At 35.0% G+C, this 23,380-nt stretch overlaps 1 protein-coding gene across 1 annotated transcript in view; it reads right to left on the bottom strand.

Annotated features, from left to right (window-relative positions):
- LOC137930365 (myelin transcription factor 1) overlaps positions 1 to 23,380 on the bottom strand; it is a 276,518-nt gene that overhangs the window by 7,832 nt on the left and 245,306 nt on the right. The window contains exons 4-15 of the mRNA XM_068773605.1: positions 20,581 to 20,636; positions 8,410 to 9,440; positions 7,705 to 7,777; positions 7,461 to 7,501; positions 5,845 to 6,003; positions 4,260 to 4,695; positions 3,457 to 3,654; positions 3,261 to 3,283; positions 3,046 to 3,224; positions 2,779 to 2,942; positions 2,546 to 2,643; positions 644 to 857 (exon numbers count right to left, since the gene is read on the bottom strand). Of these exons, the coding sequence (XP_068629706.1) occupies positions 644 to 857; positions 2,546 to 2,643; positions 2,779 to 2,942; positions 3,046 to 3,224; positions 3,261 to 3,283; positions 3,457 to 3,654; positions 4,260 to 4,695; positions 5,845 to 6,003; positions 7,461 to 7,501; positions 7,705 to 7,777; positions 8,410 to 9,440; positions 20,581 to 20,636 (2,672 nt within the window). The remainder of the gene's footprint in view (positions 1 to 643; positions 858 to 2,545; positions 2,644 to 2,778; positions 2,943 to 3,045; positions 3,225 to 3,260; positions 3,284 to 3,456; positions 3,655 to 4,259; positions 4,696 to 5,844; positions 6,004 to 7,460; positions 7,502 to 7,704; positions 7,778 to 8,409; positions 9,441 to 20,580; positions 20,637 to 23,380) is intronic.

Raw genomic sequence — 23,380 nt, 5'->3', positions numbered from 1 at the left:
CACAAAACACAGTAGGCGAATTGCATTTAAAAATAATACATTATTACTATGAGTTTAATTTTTACAAATGTGTTACATTCAGGCACGAGTTTTAGCATGTTAGTTCCAATGTATTATACATTTTATCATCTTATTGTCAGTAGCAAGATTATGTAAGAAGCTTTTATTTTTCACAAACTTTTTTTATTACACTAAAGCAAGACTATAGATTCTCAAGTATATAGGCAATATGGCGTGCACGGTATATGAGTTCTGTAAAGAAAGGCTTGAGATGCTGTGGTTTCTTAGGTGGAGACGTTTTGGATATAGCGAAATGTAGAAAAGAAGTAGAAATACGGACGCTAAGAAGAAGGACTAGGGTTTTTGATAGACGCCCATTGCAAGACATATGCTTCCCTCAAAGATCACCATGATGTCCAGCCTTATGTCGCCCGCATTCAGAATCTACCCGCTTGACTATGTTTACAATTTATCCAAACGCTTCCGCGAATAAATGTATTGAAATATTTTTCGTTTAAGAACATTTTAAATACTCAAGAACATGTATATTCAGAACGTGGCAACACCGAGTAGTTAATAGCTTCATTCAATTGATAATCCCTTTACAGTACAATTGAAGGATGTAGTGTATTTGTATATTCACCTGCTATCCTTGGGTTTGTCGTGGGGCGCGTGTGGTGGTGGCATGTAGCATGGCGGTGAGTATGGTGGGGCATGTGGTGGGTAGGCAGGTGGAGGGGGGTAAGCGCCACATTGGTACTGGTAGCCGCCGTAGCCAGCCGCTGCTGCTGCTGCCGCGTAATCCGGTTGGCCAAGACCATAACCGGCAACTGGATGTGGACTGACTCCTCCGTATCCTGTTAAAGTAATTATATAGCATTTATACTCTTTAATACTCTTCTTAAAATTCTGGTAAGGTTGCCTGAAGACGCAGGACGTAGTCAGCTTTCAATCAGTCCTATTGGAATTCTATGGAGTATGCTTATCTTAAGCAGTGGAAGTCCTGTCGTTAAAATGACGTCTAGTGTATTTTTTATTACTAGCTGTACCGGTGTAATATTATCAAAATTATCGGCATGTCGCAATCCTAATAAAATATTTTTCAGAATGATCAATTTCTTATTGATTCAACATCTTAATAAATAAAAACAATAATAACTTTTTTACTTCATACACAGCAGGATTTTAGTAATCTTCATCATCATTTCTGCCATCGGACGTACACACTCTTTTTTTATGTTTTTGTTTGATGACAAATTTCAATTTCTCTTCCACAAGAACCTTTCGCGAGTTTTAAAATTATGAAATAAAAATGGCAGAATTGGTGGAGCCGTTCACAAGTTTTGCGCTTAGCAATCTTTATGGTAATATTTTTTTTATTTTTATAGAAGATTAATAAATAATTAAAAACAGTGTACCGCATGTCAAATATTTAGTTGTATAAAACGCGCGGTAGCGCGGATCCGACCGGACTATTATAAAAGAGTGATTTGTCATCATTGGTTGTGATCTATATTTTCGGCAGGATCAATACTGACAGTGAAGGAAAACACTGAGAAATATCAATCCGTAAAAATGTATGATAAAAAATATTGAAACATAAAAGTTTCAATAGATTATATTCCGTTTATTTAAATTTTTATATTACATAAAGTTTTTAGCAATTGAAAACAACATGGACGTGATTAGAAGTCCGGTGTTGGACATCCACACGTCGTAAGTATCCTGAGGTGTAAAAATATCTAAAAACTCATGATGAAAAAATATTTTTAAAATTTAATAAAATAATCAGTCGTGTTTGCTCGAACCGAGGCTCCGAGATTTGGGCAAAACATCAACAGCGATAATTCGTGACAAAGAATTTATTAAAATAAAAAAGATATTTATAATAAATGTCGCTTGTTATAAAGAATATATAGCGTTATTTTATCATAAGAATAGTCAGAAATAATGTTGTACACATTTGTAGAAGCGCCTGCTACATTTTATTAGCAACATTTTGACAAGCAACATGTTCCGCTAGCGAGGTTTACACGGCGCTGTTAGTAATAACGGGCTTCAATTTTCGCAATTTGTTTTAAGCCACCATAGCTTATCCACGTAGCAAGGTGAAATACATTCTGTGAATATTGACAAAAGACTAAAATAAATATGAAACTGTTATAAACATTACAGAGAACCAAATTTACTAACCTATTTGTCCTATACAATATTAAAAACTTTTATGTTTTTACTTTTCTGTTTTTTTTGGATTGGTATAAATACTGCTGTTTGAAAGTTTTTCTCAACTATAGGAAAAAAATTTCATCGAATTAGTATACCTGATATTTACTTACGACAATGAAGAAAAAAATTAAAAAATGTAACGAATTACATGATCATTACACTTCTTATGTAATGCAATTAACAAGAGCAATATATAAAACAAGTTTTAGGTTAGATGCCGTATGCGCCCTGCCGTCTCGAACCCGCGAAATCTGCAAATCCCTTTTGGGCAGCAATAAAAGTTTGGTCTTAAAGCAAGATTTATGAATATGACATTTACCTGCAGCATCTCTATGATATGCTTCTAGATACGGATGACTGCCGCCGCTGTCCGGTGTTGACTCTCGACTGTATGAAACACCACCAGGGAAGCCTCGACTATTGACAAACAAGTATATATTTAAAAATTATTAGAATAAAAAAGTTGTTTATGAATAAGGAACAATAAATAGGGCATTTTGGTATAGCATCTAAAGAGTAAGTACTTAGTAAGCCTATCTTAATATGCCTCACCTATGTGGTAAACGGGACACACTAAGGTCAAGGGTCTGACCCTGTGGACTTGGCACCTGGGGGCTGGCTGTGAGTTGGGGCGAAGCGCCTGGCTGTGGACTGCCTCGGGCTCCGCCCCCGCTTCCGCCACCGGCGCTTGTGTACACCGGGGATGCGTATGGACCCTGTTGTAAAAATGGCCTTTTAGAATTTAAGATAAGGAGCTACGAAATTGAAATGCATCAGATAATAAAAGCGGTTATAATAATTTGGGATGTGAGATCTCACCTGTGGACTACCACTGGAAGTTGAGAGATCTATAGCCGGACGGGGGTCGCGTGGGTCGCGGGGCGTAGGGCTACGGGGTCGCTGAGCCTGCGCCGCTGCGATCTTCACCGAAAGATTAATCGCGGAGAAGCCGGGGGGGACACCAGGCGCCATGCCACCCACTCCTCCCACTCCTCCAACTCCTCCCACGCCTCCCACGCCCCCTACTCCGCTACTGGCTTCGTAGTGGTACATTGGTCTGCACCGAAGGATTGTACTTGCATTCAATTTTTTTTAACGAAACGAATTTCAACATTATAGGAATAGCGTGTGTAAGGTACCTCGTTTACCACATATTAGGCATTTCTTATGTTAAAACTTTGTAATTGAAAATATTTAAGCTGCTAAGAACACTAACAATTGTCTTATTACCTAGGGTATATCGGGCCGGAGCTCGTCTCCTGTTCGGACTGATCTGTTTTCATTGGTGTAGGCAGGTGGGGGTCGTGGTATCGCTCATCCTCCCACCCGTATGGACGTTGCGGACACTGCGCGGGATCGTATCGCTCAAACGCAGGAGTGGCTTCGTAGCATCGAGGCTCGTAGCCGTAGCGGGCATCGTTCATTTGGCTACGAATATAATTTGAAATTCAGATGTACAAGCGAGGATAAAACTTAAGTCTCAGTGCGAAATGATCTACAAAAATCGATATTTTAATTGTGAAATTTAACATTAAGCTCTATGTACAGAGTAATTAAACCAATAACCATTAAAGGCTTTTTTAAAAGTGTGAAAGAATATATTAATAAGAATATATTTAAAGTGATAATACCAGAAGTCATAGGCCAGTCAAATTTCAATATAAAAATTAAACAAATGTCATTTAATAATACTTAATAGTATCATTTTATATAATTTGTAAGAATATGTGGTATAAGAGCTTAAAACATTATAATATAACCCTATATAAGCAATACTTTGTAGATATCCTTAACATGTCAGACGGTAGACGCCCACTGCAAGGCATAGTCCTCCAAAGATCGCCATAATGTGCAGTCTTATGCTGTTAGCATCTAGCGACTTCTCGTGACCTCGGGTAATTCGACGGTCCAGTGCAGTGATGCGGAGTGCCAACTGCTACATCAGAGAAGAAATTTTTCGTGCTAAGTCGGTGACCTTTGTTCATCTCCTCATTTGTGTGTTCTCCTGATCATAAGTTCAGAGTATCACGTACCTGTAGGATCGCACGTGGTCGTCCGGGGGCCGCTCGTAAGGCGAGCGCTGGTCGGGCGGCGCGCCGTAGCCGGCGTGGCGCGTCTCCATCCCGGCGGGGGAGTCGCGCTCGGGCTCGGCGGCCTCGCGCTTCGGCACCAGCAGCTCGGGGACTTCGCTCTTCACTTCGGGGCTAGGCGGGGATGCCGCTTGCTCTCGTTCTAATTCCAATTCACGCTCGCGTTCCAACTGCCGTTCTCTTTCGAGTTCTCTTTCCCGTTCCCGTTCTCTTTCTCGTTCCCTTTCCCGTTCTCGTTCTCTTTCACGTTCGCGTTCTCGTTCGCGCTCACGCTCTCTTTCTCTTTCACGTTCTCTTTCTCTTTCCCGTTCTCTTTCACGTTCACGAGACGCGTTTGAATCGACGGTCGCGCTTATTGTTGCATGCGGTAGTGATGGTACTACATTAACAATAAATAAAAAAAACGATAATTTTTATTTTAGAATAACCTAAAAATATCATAATCATTAAGTTATATATGATTATTAATTTAAACGAATGTGATTTTTAGGTTAGAAGATAAGAAATTGGAGTGTTTGCGTCTATGAATGAAAAATAACAAATATCAGGTGTTCCTCGTTATTCACGGTAAAAGTCTAGGCCGATGAAATTCTGACCATAATTTCTGGTCTTATAGCGCAAGAATCTGCGAACCTGATTCAATATGAATACTAGATAGCATTTTGAGTATCTAATGATAGCTGGACCTCCGTGGGAAAATGAATGAAATCCTACAGATAAATAAATTAAAACATGATAAGAGAGCTATAAATATGAATCGAACGGCAATCCATAACATATAAGAGATATATACTTATGTATGTTGATATATACTTAGAGACTAGAAATTGGGTAGGGATATTTCTAACACTCGATAGAGGCTAGTTAAGAAAGGAATTAGTAATATTCCAGTCGCAAGGAGGATTGAGGTGCTTTTTATTACAAAAAAGTACTTTTTCAAACTTTAGCTCAAATAAAATGTAAAATTACCATGAAATTACAGTCACAAAAGGCAGTGCAGCTACACGAAGTGGTGAAGAGACAACTAGTGTTTTATGTAATATATAAAGAACATAAAAAACGTAATAAATTGGAAGTATATATAAGTAAATTCCACTGTTTCTTTATTCTTTCTGAGGCAAGTGCGATCCACATCAGTTTGATGTTTCTATTTATTATGTTATTTTTATAATATATATTATACCGTAATATATATTACTCATTATTTATTATGAGTATTTATGTTATTTTCTTATACATGTTTAAATATATGTGTTTTGTACACGTTAACTACCCATTATTTTTACCTCTACCGTTTCCATACTTTGGTTGTCTGTAAGAGATTGTGACCGCTTTTTTGTTTATTATTATGAAACTATTTAAATTTATACTAGAGTGTATAATAAAGAATACTAAATAAATCACTCGATAACAGAGAACCAAGAACCGTAAAGTCAAGGCCTAAAAATGTACTGAGGTATTTATAGCTTATTTTACTGCATTGACAGAATACGATATATGAGAAAGTGTATATGGATTATGAGCGAACCTGCAGGCCTGGCACGTTGTGACCGAGCGGCAGCTTTGCGTGCAGCTGCAGTGGGGCAGCCGGAAAGAGAACGGTGTGTGCTTCTGTTGGAGCTCACGTGACCTCGTCCGTTGCAGCCCGGTGTTGGGCACTTCAAGATTGTCTCGTGGAGTGCCAAAACTAGTTTAATACAAGAATATCATTAATTAAATTTGCATGAGTCGAGTTGTGTCTGCTAACGCACGTTGATTCTAATCTAATACAGTACGGCTTCATGAAAAAAGCTAAAGCTTACTTAAAGCATTACTGACTAACTCTACTCTACATCATGATGGACTGGAGCCTATATTATAAGTCACCCTGATCGCTCGAGAGCTTTTTTGTCATCATTCTTCATCATCATATAGACCTTCGAATGTCCACTACTGAATATAAGCCACCACCTATTACAATAAAACTTGTTGGAGGCGGCTTGCATTCAGTGTCTTCCAGCGACCTGGGTGGAGAACCACAAGATCAAAAGACAACCCTGGTCGTGCACTGCGCCGTCGTAGTGGCCATCTGTTCTGCTTATATTTATGTGCCTTACTGCCACTTCAAATTGGCTGGGCTTTGTTACTTTCGTTTCTCAATGAATTTTATCATTCCTGATTCGATCATTTATTTATCGCTATTAATATAAATTGACTAATGTCAAAGTGAATGTTTCTGTCAATAAACATTTATGTATATCCGAAGTATCGAAAGTCGACTATGTTATACATAAAATGTGACGTTATGTATACTTTCTATATTTATGTATTATAAGATGTCTCGTGTTGTAGAAACTAATAAGACTTTTTGTAAAAATGAAATGTTATTTTTAATGGTTTATCTATTTTGTCATAAAAATGTTTTTCTCTGTCTGTTGACAAGAATACTTGTTACTGTTTTTCATTATTCATTAAGATTTTATTTGCTAAGAGAGCTTGTAAAATATTAAAAAGCTAGTAAAATATATAATAATAGATTTATATATATAATAATAGATTACCACAGCCATAATCATTTTAGTGAATTCAATTATTTTTTAATGTAAACACGGTCATTGGTTTTTAATATTGGTACTCGTAACCTATTATATCCTATTAAACCTATTAATAATAATAAAATAAGTACTAAGTACTTTGTGTACTTGAAGAACAAACATAGCTCCTTGTGTAAATTACTGATACTCTTCCATTCTTCTCAATTTGAAATATATTTTTATATTAAGACATCGCATACATATACATTTTTTAAGCTGAACTGACAAACTTGTTTGCGAATTTCGTGTGTTGACATTACGTTATGTAATTGTTTTTAAAAAACCTACAATGAATCTAAACACCAAAAACAACAAAAGATAAAAAAAAATCAAATGCAATAAAATTTATCTAATAAACTAATTATAGCAATTAAATTAAATTGAATGACTAATAACTTATTCATTGCTTCGTAGATTAGCTTTTTTAATTAGTTCATAATTTAATATTCAAAATAATTATTAGAATAAACCTTGATGAAGTATATTCTTCATAATTATCACGAAACATGAATAATTAAAGAAATGATACAGTAAGAAGCTATAACGTAATGTTCGTCACTGCGTTACTTACTCTCTGGGGTAACTTTATCCTTTCTTGGGCATCCTGACAGACTGAGGGAAAAAATATGCTCTGATCAGTTTATGCAGTAGAAATATGGAGTAATAAATTACACTTCGCTATTGTTAATTAATAGATATTTTCTTAAAAGGAGCGGTTTTTGAAAATTAGGTGTAAACTTTAAACATACGTAGCATTTGACTGTTTTGATGAGGCCTTCGTGAACTGAAATACATGACGGTCATCGAAAACTCACCTACGGTGGTGCGTGTAAAGTCCAGTGACGTGGCCCTGCCCATTGCAGCCAGGAGTAGGACACTTGTTGCCTTCTGCGAACAAATCGACCAGTACACGAATTAGAATTTTCTTAATCAGCAGGCATGGGCGGGGGGTGATCGATACGGGGGGCGTGTCTGCGGGGCGTACCTGCGCGGCCCCGCCCAGCCCCCGTGCCCTCCCGTCGACAAGTTCTAAAGAAAAAATAAAGAACGTCAGGCGGCTGCGCGACCTTACTGCCGATTTTTCTTTCAGCTGACGCAGGGCGGCGTAGCAACGCCCCGCCCAACGCCTGCCCTGACCCGTTTTTATTGCACGTAAACCCAGCTATCGGCCGGCAATACGACGAAAACATTTAGGTATTATATATTACGTAGGTGGAGTTTCCTACATATGAGAGATGTCTCACAAATGACACATGATTTTTGGAGCTGAAATCTGTTAAGTATGACAATAGAATTCAATAATAACACCATTGTTATTACTTCTCTATTCAACGTATTTGTATTTTACTATTAAAGTTATCTTAACAAGAAAATACTTATATAAAAATAGACGTTAAGGAAGTCAGTCACATCGGTCGAATAAAACAAGAGGTAACGGCGTGACCTTCGAACAAAGTTAGTCTAGAGCAAGAGAGTAAGGTCGTTAAGAAAGTTTGAGGATGTTCTGTAGAGCGTCGCACCTCGGGGTGGCGGCGGAGAAAGCGACGAGAAAATTCTTGAATCTCGCGCCGGCTGCGTTGAAGGTACAGTCCGCGCCTCCTGTAACGCCGTTGCCGCCCTGGACCCGGCGCCCGCCGGCTGCAAAACCGTGTATTGCTTCGACACCTTGGGTCCTGAGCTCTTCTCATGTTCATTTGAATACCCGCCGAAAGGCTCGCTTGGGAACGTCGTCTGAGGGATTTTATGTTTCACCTCAGCCGGTGGTTTGAACGCAGACTGAGTCGAAAACGGCAGAGCCGCTGTTGCCGCCTTGTATGCGTTGTAAAGTGATTGCTTGTTAACAGCAAGCATCTCACTATTGCGCTTCAGTTTTAAATCCTTATCCTCGTCGTCGTTTCTATCTGACATGTCTATTTCAAGTTCGTTTGAAGAGGAGTCCACGAGTTCGTCGAAGTTAGGCCCGTCGTAGTGATTGGAGTATCTACTATGACCGTCGTCTTCGATACTCTTTTCCCTGTCGGAGTAAGATGGTTGCTGTTTGTGATCCTCATTAGAATCGCAGTTATTGTGTTCTTCGTTGAGACTTCGCAATATAAAACTTTTTTGTGACGCTTCGGCACTTTCTGACGACTGTGATGGTGAGGACGGAAGCATTTTATCAGATCTTTTGTCATCGAAAAGGTGATCAAAATCATTGCCGTCGTTTTCGTCGCTGCTGTTTAAAAATCGTTGATCACGCGACCAATTCCCTGAAAGAGTCATTAAAGCTGCTTGGGTTTCCCGAAATAAATTCTCTTCGTCCTCTCCCGGCTGCCGTAAAGACTGAGATAATTTGCTTGCGAAGGTGTGCTGCAACATATCGGAGTCTTCCGTGTGTTCGTTTTCTATAAGATGTCGCCGACGCTTATGGATCGCCTGCTCATCCATGGATTTCTCGTTACCAATACACTCAAATCTCCTATCGTTTACACGAAATGCTTCTATGTCTACCCCTATCTCCAGTCTTCTTTTATTTATTTGTGTTAATGACGAATGTGGCAGCGTCGTGGTCCTGAAACAAACATATTAGTCAAATCTTTTCCGATTGACATATAATATTAAACAATTATATAGTAAGAGTATTGTTTGTACTTGCGATTCGATTTTCCATCCACAATCAAAATATTTTTACGCGGAAATGATTCTCGGCGCTTCCAATCCGACGTCATCACAAAAAAAGCACTTCGTAATTAAGTTTAACTGCACAAAAATCGTTCCCACGTAAAAACCATTTCACTCAAGAGCTTTCAGACCAATTTTATGATTTTGACAAGGGCAAATCAATCAAATAGGAATTAATTAAAAATTTATTTAGCGTTAAGTGAGGGATTCTCATTTCAGGTTGGCACGGAATCAATACGAAACGATATCGTACCATATATTTTGAGAGTTGAAAATTTAAAGCAATTGTTACAACAAACAGTATTTTTATATCAGATATTATAAAGAACATAGCTAGTTTTGGTTGATCTAATTCTTTAATGTTTCGCGGTCAAGCAAACTTTGCAAAAAGTTTTACAAACGTGTCAAATTGACAAGTTATGTCGTAATAAAAGAGGTTTGTTATATTAACTGTAAAAATAACTAAATATTTTTATTTTTACTTTGTTCACTAATTTTATTAAATTAAAATAATTAATACGATTTTTATTTCGTCGAGAAAATTAATTATTAATATTGAATTATTGAGCTTGCATTTTTAATTACTTCCTTTCGTAAAAATGTAATTCAAGCGCTCTAAGAAGCACAAATTAGCTACGTTAGTTAAAGCGCACTTTACATACACAAATTAAATCATTGCATTTTAAAGAATTCATTTTCATTTTAAATTATATTCGTTAATGCTTTCCCGAAAGATTTAATTAATTATATTTTTTATATTTGTAAAATAATGTATCTTAAATATTAATTCGAAATATTTATATTTTTGTTTACTGTTAATCCAATTTGTTTGTTTAATTTCCATAATAACGCACATTTCGTAGATTTTGAATCAAATCAATTATAAATATTTAAATTTGTTTTTTAATTCCCCTAATGCGATTGCAAAACTTGAACGTCCCCAGCGCCAACAATAATATATCAAGTCACTTATTGTAATGCACATAAATTTATAATTAACTTCGATTTATTGGACGTGAATAGGATATATATTAACTAAAGAAATCGGAAAAGGAAAAGTTATAAGTGCGTAAAGCAATTCAACTTAATTTATTGATCTCCGATATTCCCCGAGAGTTGTGCAATATGCGCCCGTTTCTACTTTAGATAGTAATCGATGGTCCTTGACGAAGGTAGCCGCGGGGAGGCTACCGGAAGCTCGGAATGCCGATAGTACGGTCGCCCGGCAAACATTTACGTACGTGACGCACCCCTCAGTCTGTACCGTTCTTAACAGAAATTGTCCGAAACGTGAAACGTTTTCAGAAGCTCGCAGAAGGGTTGTAACGCACGAATTTGCGTTTGCGAAAACGCTTACGTGTTGGCGAAGCGTAATTAGATAAACCCCGAGGGCGGTGGTTGCTTAACCGGTTTAAACTAGTACTAGTCCGGACCTTTATCAGCGGGTGCCGAGTGGCGGGTTATCTCGGGGCCGCGTTAATTGTAATGCCTATAGATTAGGGGGCGTTATAGACATATATAGTGCTATACCGCCAAGCAGAACACGAAAGCTTTAATATAAAATGTAATACCAATGATACACCAGGTTTAACCATGTTTTTATTAAGATATACCTCATGAGATCTCTCAGAATTAATAAGTATATTACGTTATTATCTAAAGCACCCTTATTCACCATTAATTTGACACAACGTCGATTTAAACATATTAGCCAGTAACATCATTGAAGAAGTAATAATGTTCATTTTTATTTTTCAGCATCATATTTAAAACTGATGATTTAAATCTATGTGGCGATTTTCTATAGAATATACTTAATACCTTTAAGCCGATAATTTTTCTTGAACTATTTTTATTTTGACTTGACTATATTTCTTGTCTAGTCATTCAAGTTTGAATGTTGTTGCGTTTTTAAATTTGTAATAAACATTAAGAGTGTCTGAATTTTTTAAAAGTAGGTTCAATTGGTCGTGTAATAATCTATAAAAAAATTTTTTGTCTAGTTATTGGTAAACTAAATGTCGGCATAGTATGAAAAAATGTTTTTATTGTCCCGAGTAGTGTTTATACAAAAATAGTTCACGTATTATTTCGCCTATAATTTTATAACTGTATTTGTTAACAATTTTTTCAATTATATTGAGTTCTATTTGTGCATATGGTAACAAGACTTACTTCTATTTCATGAGAAATGTTTGTCTTAATTTGTGGAAATTCCAATTTTCCGCGGATTCCATATTGTTCGAGAACGAAAGGTGAGGAAAGACCCTTTCCCTCGCAGCAATAATATACACGCGTCGACCTCCCGCAGGCCCCCAGACACCGCGGCTTCCAAATTCAAATTGCACCTTAGAATTCTTAATTATTGAAATCATAAATCAAAACGTGCCGTCTGGGCGGGCGACCATAAAATTGAGGGTGGGCGAACGCGAGAAAACTCAAGTGTGGTAGGATTAAGACATTATCACTTTTCTTTCAAGCAGTCGCGCCCCCGTTGGCCTCGCTCGGCTGTAAATCAGCGGCTAAATCCTCTGGATTAGATTCATAGAGTTGGCGCGGCCTGGGAATCCCGCGTCGGCGATAATGGCTCTGTGTGCTCGCGTGATTTTGCCTTTAAATCGACTCCCTCGCTGAGATAAATATACTCCCAATTTGGCTTCAGTCCCGGAGCAAGTTTCCCGTTTAAACAACTTTAAAGGTGGCTCAGGTTGGCGGCGGATAACAACTGCGAGTGACTGATTATCAAACGGCCTTACGAACAGCGTTCGTTAAATTCGGACCCATTACCAAGATTTAACTTCTTGATGTTTTCTGATAAAGAAATGCAGTAATTGAATTGAAATACAGAATCATATACAAAATATTTAGAAGAAAAAAAACTGTTGTTGTATTTTATTTTATTATAAGTTAGAAATATGTTGTGGTTGTACCTAATTAATCTATGAATTGATTAGAATATTTTGTGTCGATATAACTAACATCTAATAGTTATTTATTTTTTCAATAATTTAAATAAAGATTAAAACTCTTTAATTATTATTTCTATTTTTATACTGCACTGCCTTCTTTAATAAGTTTATGTTTAGTTATAAACATGTATAAGGTTCTATTAATTCTTGACTTTGATAGTGCTTAGTGTATTTATCGAATATTAGCAGTCCCGGCAGACTTTGTACAGTCAGTAGTTATTCTGTTATCGCATTCTAATAGTAAAAATAAATTGATGTTACATGTTTTCGAGTGATCACTTTATTAATTGGCTAACTATTATTTTTATAGATATATAAATTATGTTAGCTGCAGCAGTTGGCATCCGTAGCTGAAAATATACTGTTTTAACTTATATAGCATGTATTTTATATTTAAATAAGACGGTAACAGTTACATAATATTTTTTTTATTGCATTTTTATTATAATATAATATTATAATATTGTATTATTTAACGATTTTTAAATCTTCTACTTAGTGTAACTAATGTTTTAAGGCTTTTTAATAACTTTCCCGTAAAGGTTTTAACTTTTATGTATGTGATAAAAAGTCACACTAACCGTGTTATTAAAAAAAAACATTATTACGGCTTAATAAGTCTTATTTTTAAGCTTAAAGTGATTTTTAATGTAGTAATTTCATTGGCTGTGAAATATTTAAAACTAAGTAATATTTTTTTCTTATTACTGTTTTGGGGCAGAAGCAAGTCGCAACTATTGTATAAAACCTTCAAAAAGCGTTCTCATATCATATATGTATTAATAAATTACATATCTGTTATTAATAAAACAAAGTTTTTAATGTTGTTAATTTTTCCATCGATTAGTTTCAGGAACAAAAGTCAGTTTAATACAGTAGTTTTAACAATGTAATCAGGGACAGGAGTATTTGTAAAAGAGAACACAAAAAAATTCGAGGTACATTACCGTGGGATTTTCTCAGATTTAGAACCCGTTTAGATATAGCTTTATTTTAAGTTGGATGATGCAATTATAGGGAATCTCGACTTGATTCTAGTTTTTATTAAGTCCAGCTTCTAAAATTTCTCTTGCGGTGTACTTTAAATGACCAGTTAATAATAATGTGAATAAATAAATAAAAATACTAAGGTTTATTCATAATTATCAAGTATTTTTTTATGATTTTGCAAAAAGGTATTTATTGTAATAAAATATAAAATTACGTATCCTTAGCTTGTGTTTCTACTGTAAAATAATAAACTACGATTAAATAAGTTTATATAGGCTTATAGTGTATATATAGAATTTTTAAATCTGTTTTTCTAGCATATACGGCTTTTAATAATATATAAAAGCTTCGTATCAACAATTAAGGAAGTGATTAATATGTAGTTATTACTTCTTATATTTTTTTTTATTATAAATCTTATGCGTAAAATTTCGTCTAAATGAACTCCCTTAATGAGGAAAACACGTTCTAATGACGGATCGAAGTCTAACAAAGTTATTTCTTTTATGAATCGAGATATCTATAGTTTAAAAATAACTTATACTTACTATGAAACATAATAACGTTTTTAATTGCTCAAACGACTAGGAAAAATGATTTTATTAAACAGCACAGATATAATTTATTGCGTATGATATCTTTTCTCATTTTACACTCTTGCTTTCTTTTAAAACTTTTGTTAGTTAGTTCAAAAACATTCATTTATGCATTATTTTAGCTACATAAATGCTTACTTTTGTTTCGACTCTGAATTTATGAATGAATCCGACATGTTATTTATATACAATTTTTTTTATCAAAAGGCATTCATATTTGCTTTTAGTTTTATGTTTAAAAGGACGTGAATATTTTTTGTTTTTAAACAATTTTTATACCCAATGAATAGCTTCAATATTCTAGCTTAGAATTTGATGTAAGCGCAATACGTTATAAAGCAACTTACACCCCACAGTTAGAGTGAAAAATCAATATTGCAATAGTTAAATTCGCTCTAAATAAGTAGGCTAATGGCTTAGAGCGAAATACTGCGAACGGCGCTTACCCCAGTGTACGTGTAGGGTTGATACGGGAAGATTTTAATATTCCTCTTTAATTTTTTTTAATAATATTATTTAGTTTTCAAAAACAATTTCAAAGAAACTAATTTACCTTCGGTTTGTGTATCCAGTGGTATAAATAATATTACTACATTTTTAAATTATACATATTTTATTAATATTAAATTTATAGATAAGTTTTATATATTATTTGTTTCAAATTTAAAAATAATATTATAAAACAGAGATTATTTGTGTGTATATTTTTTCCGCAATTATTTCAAAAGAGACGCAACCTAAAATCAACTGTCGAACGTGTAAGAAATCTGAATGGTTATGGTATTTTTATTATTAATGTTTTTATTGTGTAGCAAAAATTAAATAGTTACATATGTCACGTAAAGTACGATAAGTTAAATTTAAATATTGAAACGTTTGATTATCTTACTAATAAAAAAAAATAAAGAAACTTTTATTCCGGTTATACTATTTAAAATATATATATTAAATATATTTTAAATCCTGACAATTTATGCAATCATACGAAATGGTGTCAAAAGGTAACTTTTGGTTGCAATACTTTTGCACAAAAGTATTCCAAACGTTCAAGATGACCAACAGAATGAAGAGAAACTTTCTAGGTTTATAGATACGATCGAGATAGCTATTGTGATAGCTAGCTTCTAGCAGTAGAGGATAAAAATACTAAACTGTATTTTAAGTGCGTAAACTGGCTTTATAAGTTTCCTGCTTTTTCAATTATGTCTGTAGGCCAATAAATTTTTCATCGTCATCATAATTTTAGCCGTTAGACGTTCATTGCTGGATAAAGGCCTTCTACATAGAGCTGGTTGGACGCAACCTTACCAAATTTGTAAAACTTTTCATATATTTTTTAAAAACTCAAATTAATCATTATTTTATTGCAAAAAGAAAAAGAGTGGTCTTGCGTCAGCCCTAGGTGAGGAGTGCACTCGACGCGAGGGTTATCATGCTCCACGCGGGACCCTTGTGTATGCAGACACGTTTGCGTTGTGAGAACTCCACCCACGTTCCAAATGTTCGTTTTAACCGATTGAGATGTACTTTCGTTTTTATTCTCTTTAAACAAGACGCTTATTTCTTTTATTTAAATATCGTTAATCGCTAACTTTAATATTAACTGTGTAATTATAGTATTTAATTAAAATATTTTTTTTGTTACGATGTTTAAGTTACAAACAGGTCATTGGAACTGTAAAATTGAAATTATTGAAAAAAAAATGTGTAACGTCCTGTAGTTCTATCAAATTTCTATAAAATAAAATTTTTGTACACAAATATATTATTTTTGTTTATCATTGTCATTATTTTAGTCGTAGGACTGGTTTAAAGCAACCTGCTTCCGATGTCTGTAAGAATTTTGTAAGTATTCCGTCATAAATATCAAATTTTAAGTATAAATAATTTGAAGAGATCATGTATGTACGTAGTCATTTATGAAGATAAATGAAATATGTACAAAGATAAGTAATACATAAACGGAGTAAGAAAAAAGATTTTTATTTATTATAATAACCTAATTTTGTCCACAAAATAACTAACTAATAACAGTTCGTAAATATTTTTGTACAATTCGTATAAACTATTTGCACGTAGCAAGTTACATTTAAATTTGGAACGTAAAACCGTGTTTTCTAATTAAAGTTACAGCATTTAAACTACACGCATTTGGAAAATCCCGTGACTTGAAATTGAAGCACAATTAAGCCCGTGGGAAGGTGCCCATCAGATAGCTTCGCCGGTTTCAAACGGCTGGAAACAATTTGAGGCGCCTATCTAGATCGGCTCGCGGCTCTCGTAAGCGTCACACGTGAAATCGGTTTAATGTAACCTGCAAAGTCTCGCTCTAACTGTCACGTGAATAGTTTCATCTAAGTAATTTCCCATTATTATATTTTATTAATTAAAAATAAAAAGGCGTACTCTTTTTATTACAACTCTTTTTATTATTCATTAAAATTAGAATTAAACTAAATCATTTTTTGGATTTAAATTTATATGAACTTACGTCCATTAATAGAGGATATATTCGGTTTAACATTTGTACAATTATTTAAATGATTTATTTCGACTAAAAACATTAAAACGGTTTTAACGATATTTTTGAATAAAATAAATCTGATAATAATTACGTTATTATCGGTAACAGATTATAAAAACGTCTAAATATAATTATAATAAAATAACAGAATAAAAACTTTGAAGATAAGTATTTAAATGTTTCACCAGGAATTTGTTTATGAGATAATATTTTTTTTAAAAAAGTCGCTAAAACTTTAGCGATACTAACATACAATTGGTATTGGCATTTTAAATATGCGGGATTTAATTGGCAGGTAAGAAATTAAACACTAATTGTATAGATAATATATTCCATGATGTAATATGTAACAAAATATCATCGCAGTTATGATTAGTAAATTGGTTGGAGTTTATTTAGGTATCAGACGTCTTTTATTATTCTTATATCGAAATTATAATATTGAAAGCATTTTGTGAAATGGTTTTACGAAGGTGGGATTTGTGCGATAACGGTTTATTTATCTCTTCACACTTCTTGCGTACATCACCGACGTTGAAAATGCACTGCTGAAACGACAAACTCCCGGAAAAGTATTTTAAATATTTAAAAAATGTAACGCAATATAAAACTATCGAATGTACTTGTCTCGTTTTTAAGTGAAATTGTTAACGAGTCTCGATTTAAATTTCTAGTCAAATTTTCATTCGACTTACCAGACGGGCCGTACTAATGCTGACATTGTTAAATACCGGGGACTCGAACCCACATCACGCACAGCTGCACGAGTTCACTAAAAAATATATTACACTGCACAAAAAAATACACTTTGTGTAGTGTGCGGTTCGTAGTTCGTAGCACTACGTAGCGCGGCTACGTCGGAAAAGTTTATCCGTAGGCTGTAGAGTGAGCGCGAGGCGAGGAGCGAGGTCCTAGGCGCGGGCTGCTCACGGGACGCGATTCGCGGACTATGCGGAGGGCGATCGAGGCCGCGAGGGGGCGCCGAGGGGCACCGCGGGGCGGGGGCGGGCGGTCACGTGCGCGCGCACGCCGCGCCCACGCCGCCCCGCCCCACACACCCGCAACCTATTTATTTCTAGTTACGTAAAATTTACGCGCAATACCAAATAGGTACTGCATTATAACTTATGTTACTATTTTGCCGTACCTACAAGTGACTGATATATTGCCTGCTTTACAAGAGACGTACAAAGTTTAAATTTATAGTTTCTTTTATTTTAACTGAAATCCCGTTAGCCAACTCTCTGTGTTTGCGATTTCATGTGGAATCGAATTTCATTGTGGAAAACCATAACATTAAAGCTATAAACATTTTTGACAGTACTCAAAACGATTAATATTAAAAGCCACTCAGTGTATTTCGTTAGGGATAAATTTGAAAACCCCAGCAGGTGTTGCGACTGAAAAAAGAAGTCAGATCTGTCGGACGCCGGGGGCGCGACGTCAAAATTGGGAGACGAGTTTTTTTACCGTATCGGTGCTATCAATGTCACTTAAATAAATTGAACGAATCCGGGGTGCTGACCGTTCTCTTCGTTTAATTATAATTGACAACCTTTTCAAGTTTAACGTTCGATTAAATCTTGATTATCTAATGCCATATAAGTTTTGCAGTGAAAGTAAGATACGATGCTAGAGCGCCACGCAACGGGCGTCGGGCGTAAAAGTTGGGCAAAGCGCGGCCGCGACCAGCTGCTCGCGCCGCGAGCGCAGCAGACAATGCGATTAAGATCTACGCAGGACAACTTTCGCCGCGCCGAACGGCAGTTAGTTGTTATGAAAGAGAGAAATTTGTAAATTGTTGGCGCCCGAGTTCACGAACTCCGTCGAACCGGAGTTTGTTTTAAGAGTCCAACCTTGAAACAAGAAGAAAAGTAGTCCTGTAAAACAAAGTTTTGCGGCCGCCGTCGCCGGCGCAAGCGGTTCAAGGATTGTGCCCGAACTGTCTGTCTGTACAACTTTGCCGATTAAAAGCTCAAAAGCTTCCAAAGTCATTTTAAAAGTTTATCTGTGCGAGGGCGGCGGGGTGCGGACGCGGTGTAGGCGCTCTGTTATCACCCGCCGCAACGCTTTAGTTGGACCTAGTTTAACTTATTTATAAGTCGTCTTCGGTCGTCGCCCGACGCGTTCCCAAATTTAACTGTCAAAGTTGCGGGCCATCGCGGCCACCCCACGTGCTTATCGAAGGACATGTGTTCGGGCGCCGAATACTTGCCGACGTACACATTGAGTTCCTAGACCCTTTGCCACTTTGTTTTACATCTGTTCCACTTAGCGAACTATGCCCAGAGTTGAGCGCGAGTTCTTGCATGTGTATCGGCACACACCCGCATCCGAATAGTTTCATAAACATAACCCAACTTAGTTTTGGACGACTTTTCAAAGTCAATGCATACTAACTTTCGATGTCTGGAAGTGCGATATTACGATTGGATCAGTTTGCGGGCGACTTTAATGCATTCGTTTGTTCGAAACTTGTTTTATTCCTGAACTCCTCACTAGGTCTAAGTACTTTAATTTTAATTTTGTTGACTTACGAAAGTTTGTGTATCGCTTTTACGTGTTTAAAAATTTCACAACGTTTTGATTTTGCATTATTTATGTATAAAAGATGATTTAAAAAATTTTTAAAAGCTATTTGCTAATAATTAATGTATTGTACACACTATTCAAAATCAATATAGAAATAATATAATAATAACGTAATCATAATATGGTAAAAAAATGATTTCGGGATTTAAATTACTTCTTGTTAAAATTAATTATGGTTCCGGTAGACTTTTAACTGCCAGAAGTTATAATCCTGTCACGCACGAAATAAAAAAAAATTATGTCATTGTTAAATTTAATTCAAACACCTTATCGTTAATTCCAAATCTCCACAAAATTTTCTTTTGATCGTAAAAACTTATTTATTCTATGACAAATATAGAAAAAAACTAATGATTCAACTGTATATCTTTTGTTGTTCACAAATATTTTTTTCTATCTTTTATAATTTTTGTTCCATTCATAATTTGCATAGCACGATTTTATAATTAACGAAATTATAGAAATCTCCGTCGGAGAGTCACGATCAGACAGTCAAGCGCGCAGATAAAACTGCCACGAACCCTAGAGCGTTGCACACAACCACCATCTTGTAAAGAACCCTACTCATTCCTGTATTATCTATCATGCGGAGGAACTTCTGTATATTCGCGGAGCTCACGGCTTTCTGGTCGCAATGTGCGTGTTATCTTCCTTCGCCAATAAGTCACGCAATAATTACCGCGAGTCGAGGATCACGCACACCCCTGTACATATTTATGCACGTTACATAAATAAATAACGGTTGCGACAATTGCAAGCGGTTTTATGGTTAAGATTAAAATACGACGCGCGTTACGTCTTATGGCTTCTATCGTTGTCTTTATGTAACCATACGGAAATGTACGCATGATTTGAATACATTTATTATTATTTTCATTTCTAATATTCATAAATATTATTCCGTAAACAAGAGAATTTACTTAGGAGATTAAATAAACTATTCAATAAAATTTTAAGTCTTACGTTTTACGAGTTGATAATCTTTAATCATATTGTGAATGTTGAAATTTGGTCAGCAAAAATAGTCGGGTGACTATTACAAAAGATTTAAGTTAGCGAAAATTACTAAAATAGATATTGTTAATTTGGTATCGTTGGGTGTAAAAATATTTATGGTGAATGGATTTTCAGTTAAATCTGGCTTTTGGGAAGACTATAAATATTCACAAGAAGGGAGATTGTATAAAGTTATATTGTAGGTTGGTTTATTTTCGAGTGCGTAATTTATTTTTACTAATCAAGTAAACTTGAAATAAATTCTACTAATTTTAAAATATATTATTAAAAGATTTGCGAAGAAAGCTCTCGAGTGGTAATATTAGTGAAAAGTATGTTGTAAATGTTATTAATGCAACTTACGGTTTGGATGTGGACGGTCGAAATAATTTGTGCGTGAATTCCTCAACGTCATTACTCTGAAACAAAAAAAATTAAGATGATAATAGGGCTATGAAACTTTATATCGCAATATTAAAAATTCTTTTAAATGTCATTAATCTCATTCAATTTTATTACCCGGGATTCAAGTATTTCTTTAATTTATATAAATGAAAAATTAACATGGAAATCACAGATTGATTAATAATCATATAACAGATCCGTGGAAAATGGAATTTTGTTATATGTTTTACACAGCATCACACTTGCATACTAACATGAAAAGGTACTCTTATCTATGAAATTTAGTAAAGTCCTTAGTAATAAAAGGAGCAGGATAATTAAAAATATAAAGTGGGCTCAATAAAATAAGCAAATATTTTGTCGACAGCTCTGTATAATTTTACAATACACTCTTGTATAATTTATCTCAATTATAATGCAATAAACTGAAGTTGTGTTCCATGTGTGATATACAATATGTATTTATTGTAAAAAAGAAATAGATGTTTGTTGTATAAATAACTGGTTAACTAATGGATAATGGTCAGGTTGATAAAATATCCCAGTTAAATGTTTCGACGTAAAACTGTACCGTTATTAATTTTAGACATACACAATAACATGGCGGTGAATTGCTACATCCAGTGTTGATGGAAATGACGGCATTACGTGTTCGAGACGGTTTCGAAATACGATTTTAATTGATGTTGCGCGAGCGGTCACCGAAACTTTTTCCCTAGTACGGATAGCTGGTGAAATTCTAGTACCGTATTTAGAATTTCATTTCTTTTTTTGCGCAACGTGAGAACTCATTGCTAAATCATGTTTTCGTAAAGGTTAGTCGCGTGCAAATTATAAATAAAGATTGCGAATTTGGCCAACCTCAACGCAGCGTAAGTTACAGAAATATTTACTTCGATATCATGTTGAAATATTTAGTTACCCTATTTTAAATACGCAATGAAATAACTTTATAATGAACTTAATGATTATAGAAAGCTTTGCATCTATAGTGATCTATCTCTATTGGCTCTATATCACTTGATGTTTTGATACCTCGTTACATGTAATTCTCCAGCTTGTGAAGAACACATTAAATAAAATTAAAACTGTCTTCGTTAGCGTTGTATAAAGAGTTATTCACAACACAGTAAACCTATTCTTTAAGATGGTGTTAAATTTATAAATACTGCCAAATCTATTGCAGATTGGCAAGTTGTAGTAGCAGTGGGCAAGCAACATAGCGCAAAACAGATGACCTCTGGAGCCTTAAGGTTGGTGATGGTGGGTTGTCCAACCTTAAAGTGGATAACCGACCTTGTTGTGGTCGTAGAAAGACGCTGGATTTAGATCGCTTTCAACTAATGTTATTAGAAATTTAAGAGGTAAATTTATATCTAGCAGTTGAAATAAAGCTGAAATGATGATAATATGTTTATGTCGTGAATGGTCAGCTACATAATGTTCTGACGCCTAGCTGCTATCAGATAGTAGACCATAAGCATTACTTATATCGATTTGTGACTGATTGATAGTTACGATCAGGTTCTATATTATCTGTTGTATTCATCGACTGTTGTTGGACAAGATTCTTTTGTTTTTAAAGACATTTAACCGTCATCCGTGCTTCATAACTAGAGAAAAAATCATAGCCAAAAGTGACAGATGTTAAAATTATTGACATATGTCAAAATATGGCTTCGGATACATAAAGAAGTTTAAAATATGTATTTTTTAAAAAAGACTACTGCTGAACTTTTGAGATATGTAATTTCAGTCTTTTTGTTCTGTTGAGCCATGTTCATAAACATAGGGCGAATAATCTATTAATTTTATCAATTTTTGGTACTAAATATAATAATAACTAGATAATATATTCAAAATTAGAAAGAAGTTAGTAAAAATAATAAGAAAATCGTTTAATGTAAATTTTATTCTACCCACAATACAGACTGTCGACCTTGTTAAAGTCATCGGGATCAGGAAGATAAAGGATGTAAGCCGCTTCCAACCGGTCCTATTGGAAATATATGGAAGAGGCCTCTGTCCAGTAGTGGATGCTAGTACGGTTACGGTTACACTTGTTAGGACATAGGTCTCTTCGTGACATGCATAAGACGAACGTCGTAACTGAAATGATGATGATAATGATGGTGATGACAATAAGATTTTGAGTAATACGTATCTATGTAAAGATAGATATTGTACAATATGGTAGGTTATATTAATAGTTTTGGCGTCTGTTGCGCCATATTTAAATATAAAATTTTGTTTTAAAATTTCATTCAACCCTTTTTCTGTCCGTACCCGTCTATTCCTCAATCCACATGTCAAAGCACGGTTACGTTCCCGTAGCTACGCTTAGGCAGTTCACAAACTGGGGCGGTCCGTAAATGTGATTTTAATATTGAGTACGTAATGCCCTGTTTGCTCACTGCCTGTAATTGATACAGCCCTCTAAGAACGCTACTAATTCCTGTAATTATTTTCGAATTCATCGGCTTTGGCTTTTAAACAATGGATTATTTAAATGTTTAAAATAATCCAATCAATTTTGAATATTAAACAAGAAAGTTTGAAAGTAAGAAATTTGTGTTGTGTTTTATTTTTATTGTATACATGTACATCTTTTTGATAAAGTCATTTGGCCAAATCGAAAACGAGTTCTATATGAAAAAAAACTACATATTAACCTTTAGTTTTGGAAAGTAAATACTTTATTCGTAAGGATTACCTAATGGTGAGATAAGATGAGAGAGAGAGAGATGATAAGATACTA

Source organism: Battus philenor, unplaced genomic scaffold (genome assembly GCF_028537555.1).
Source record: "Battus philenor isolate CCGP_79_NKW_IND1 unplaced genomic scaffold, ilBatPhil1.0.hap1 SCAF_6, whole genome shotgun sequence".
NCBI lineage: Eukaryota > Metazoa > Arthropoda > Insecta > Lepidoptera > Papilionidae > Battus > Battus philenor.
Note: the sequence above shows the minus strand (reverse complement) of the source record. Positions and strands in the feature narration are given on the sequence as shown.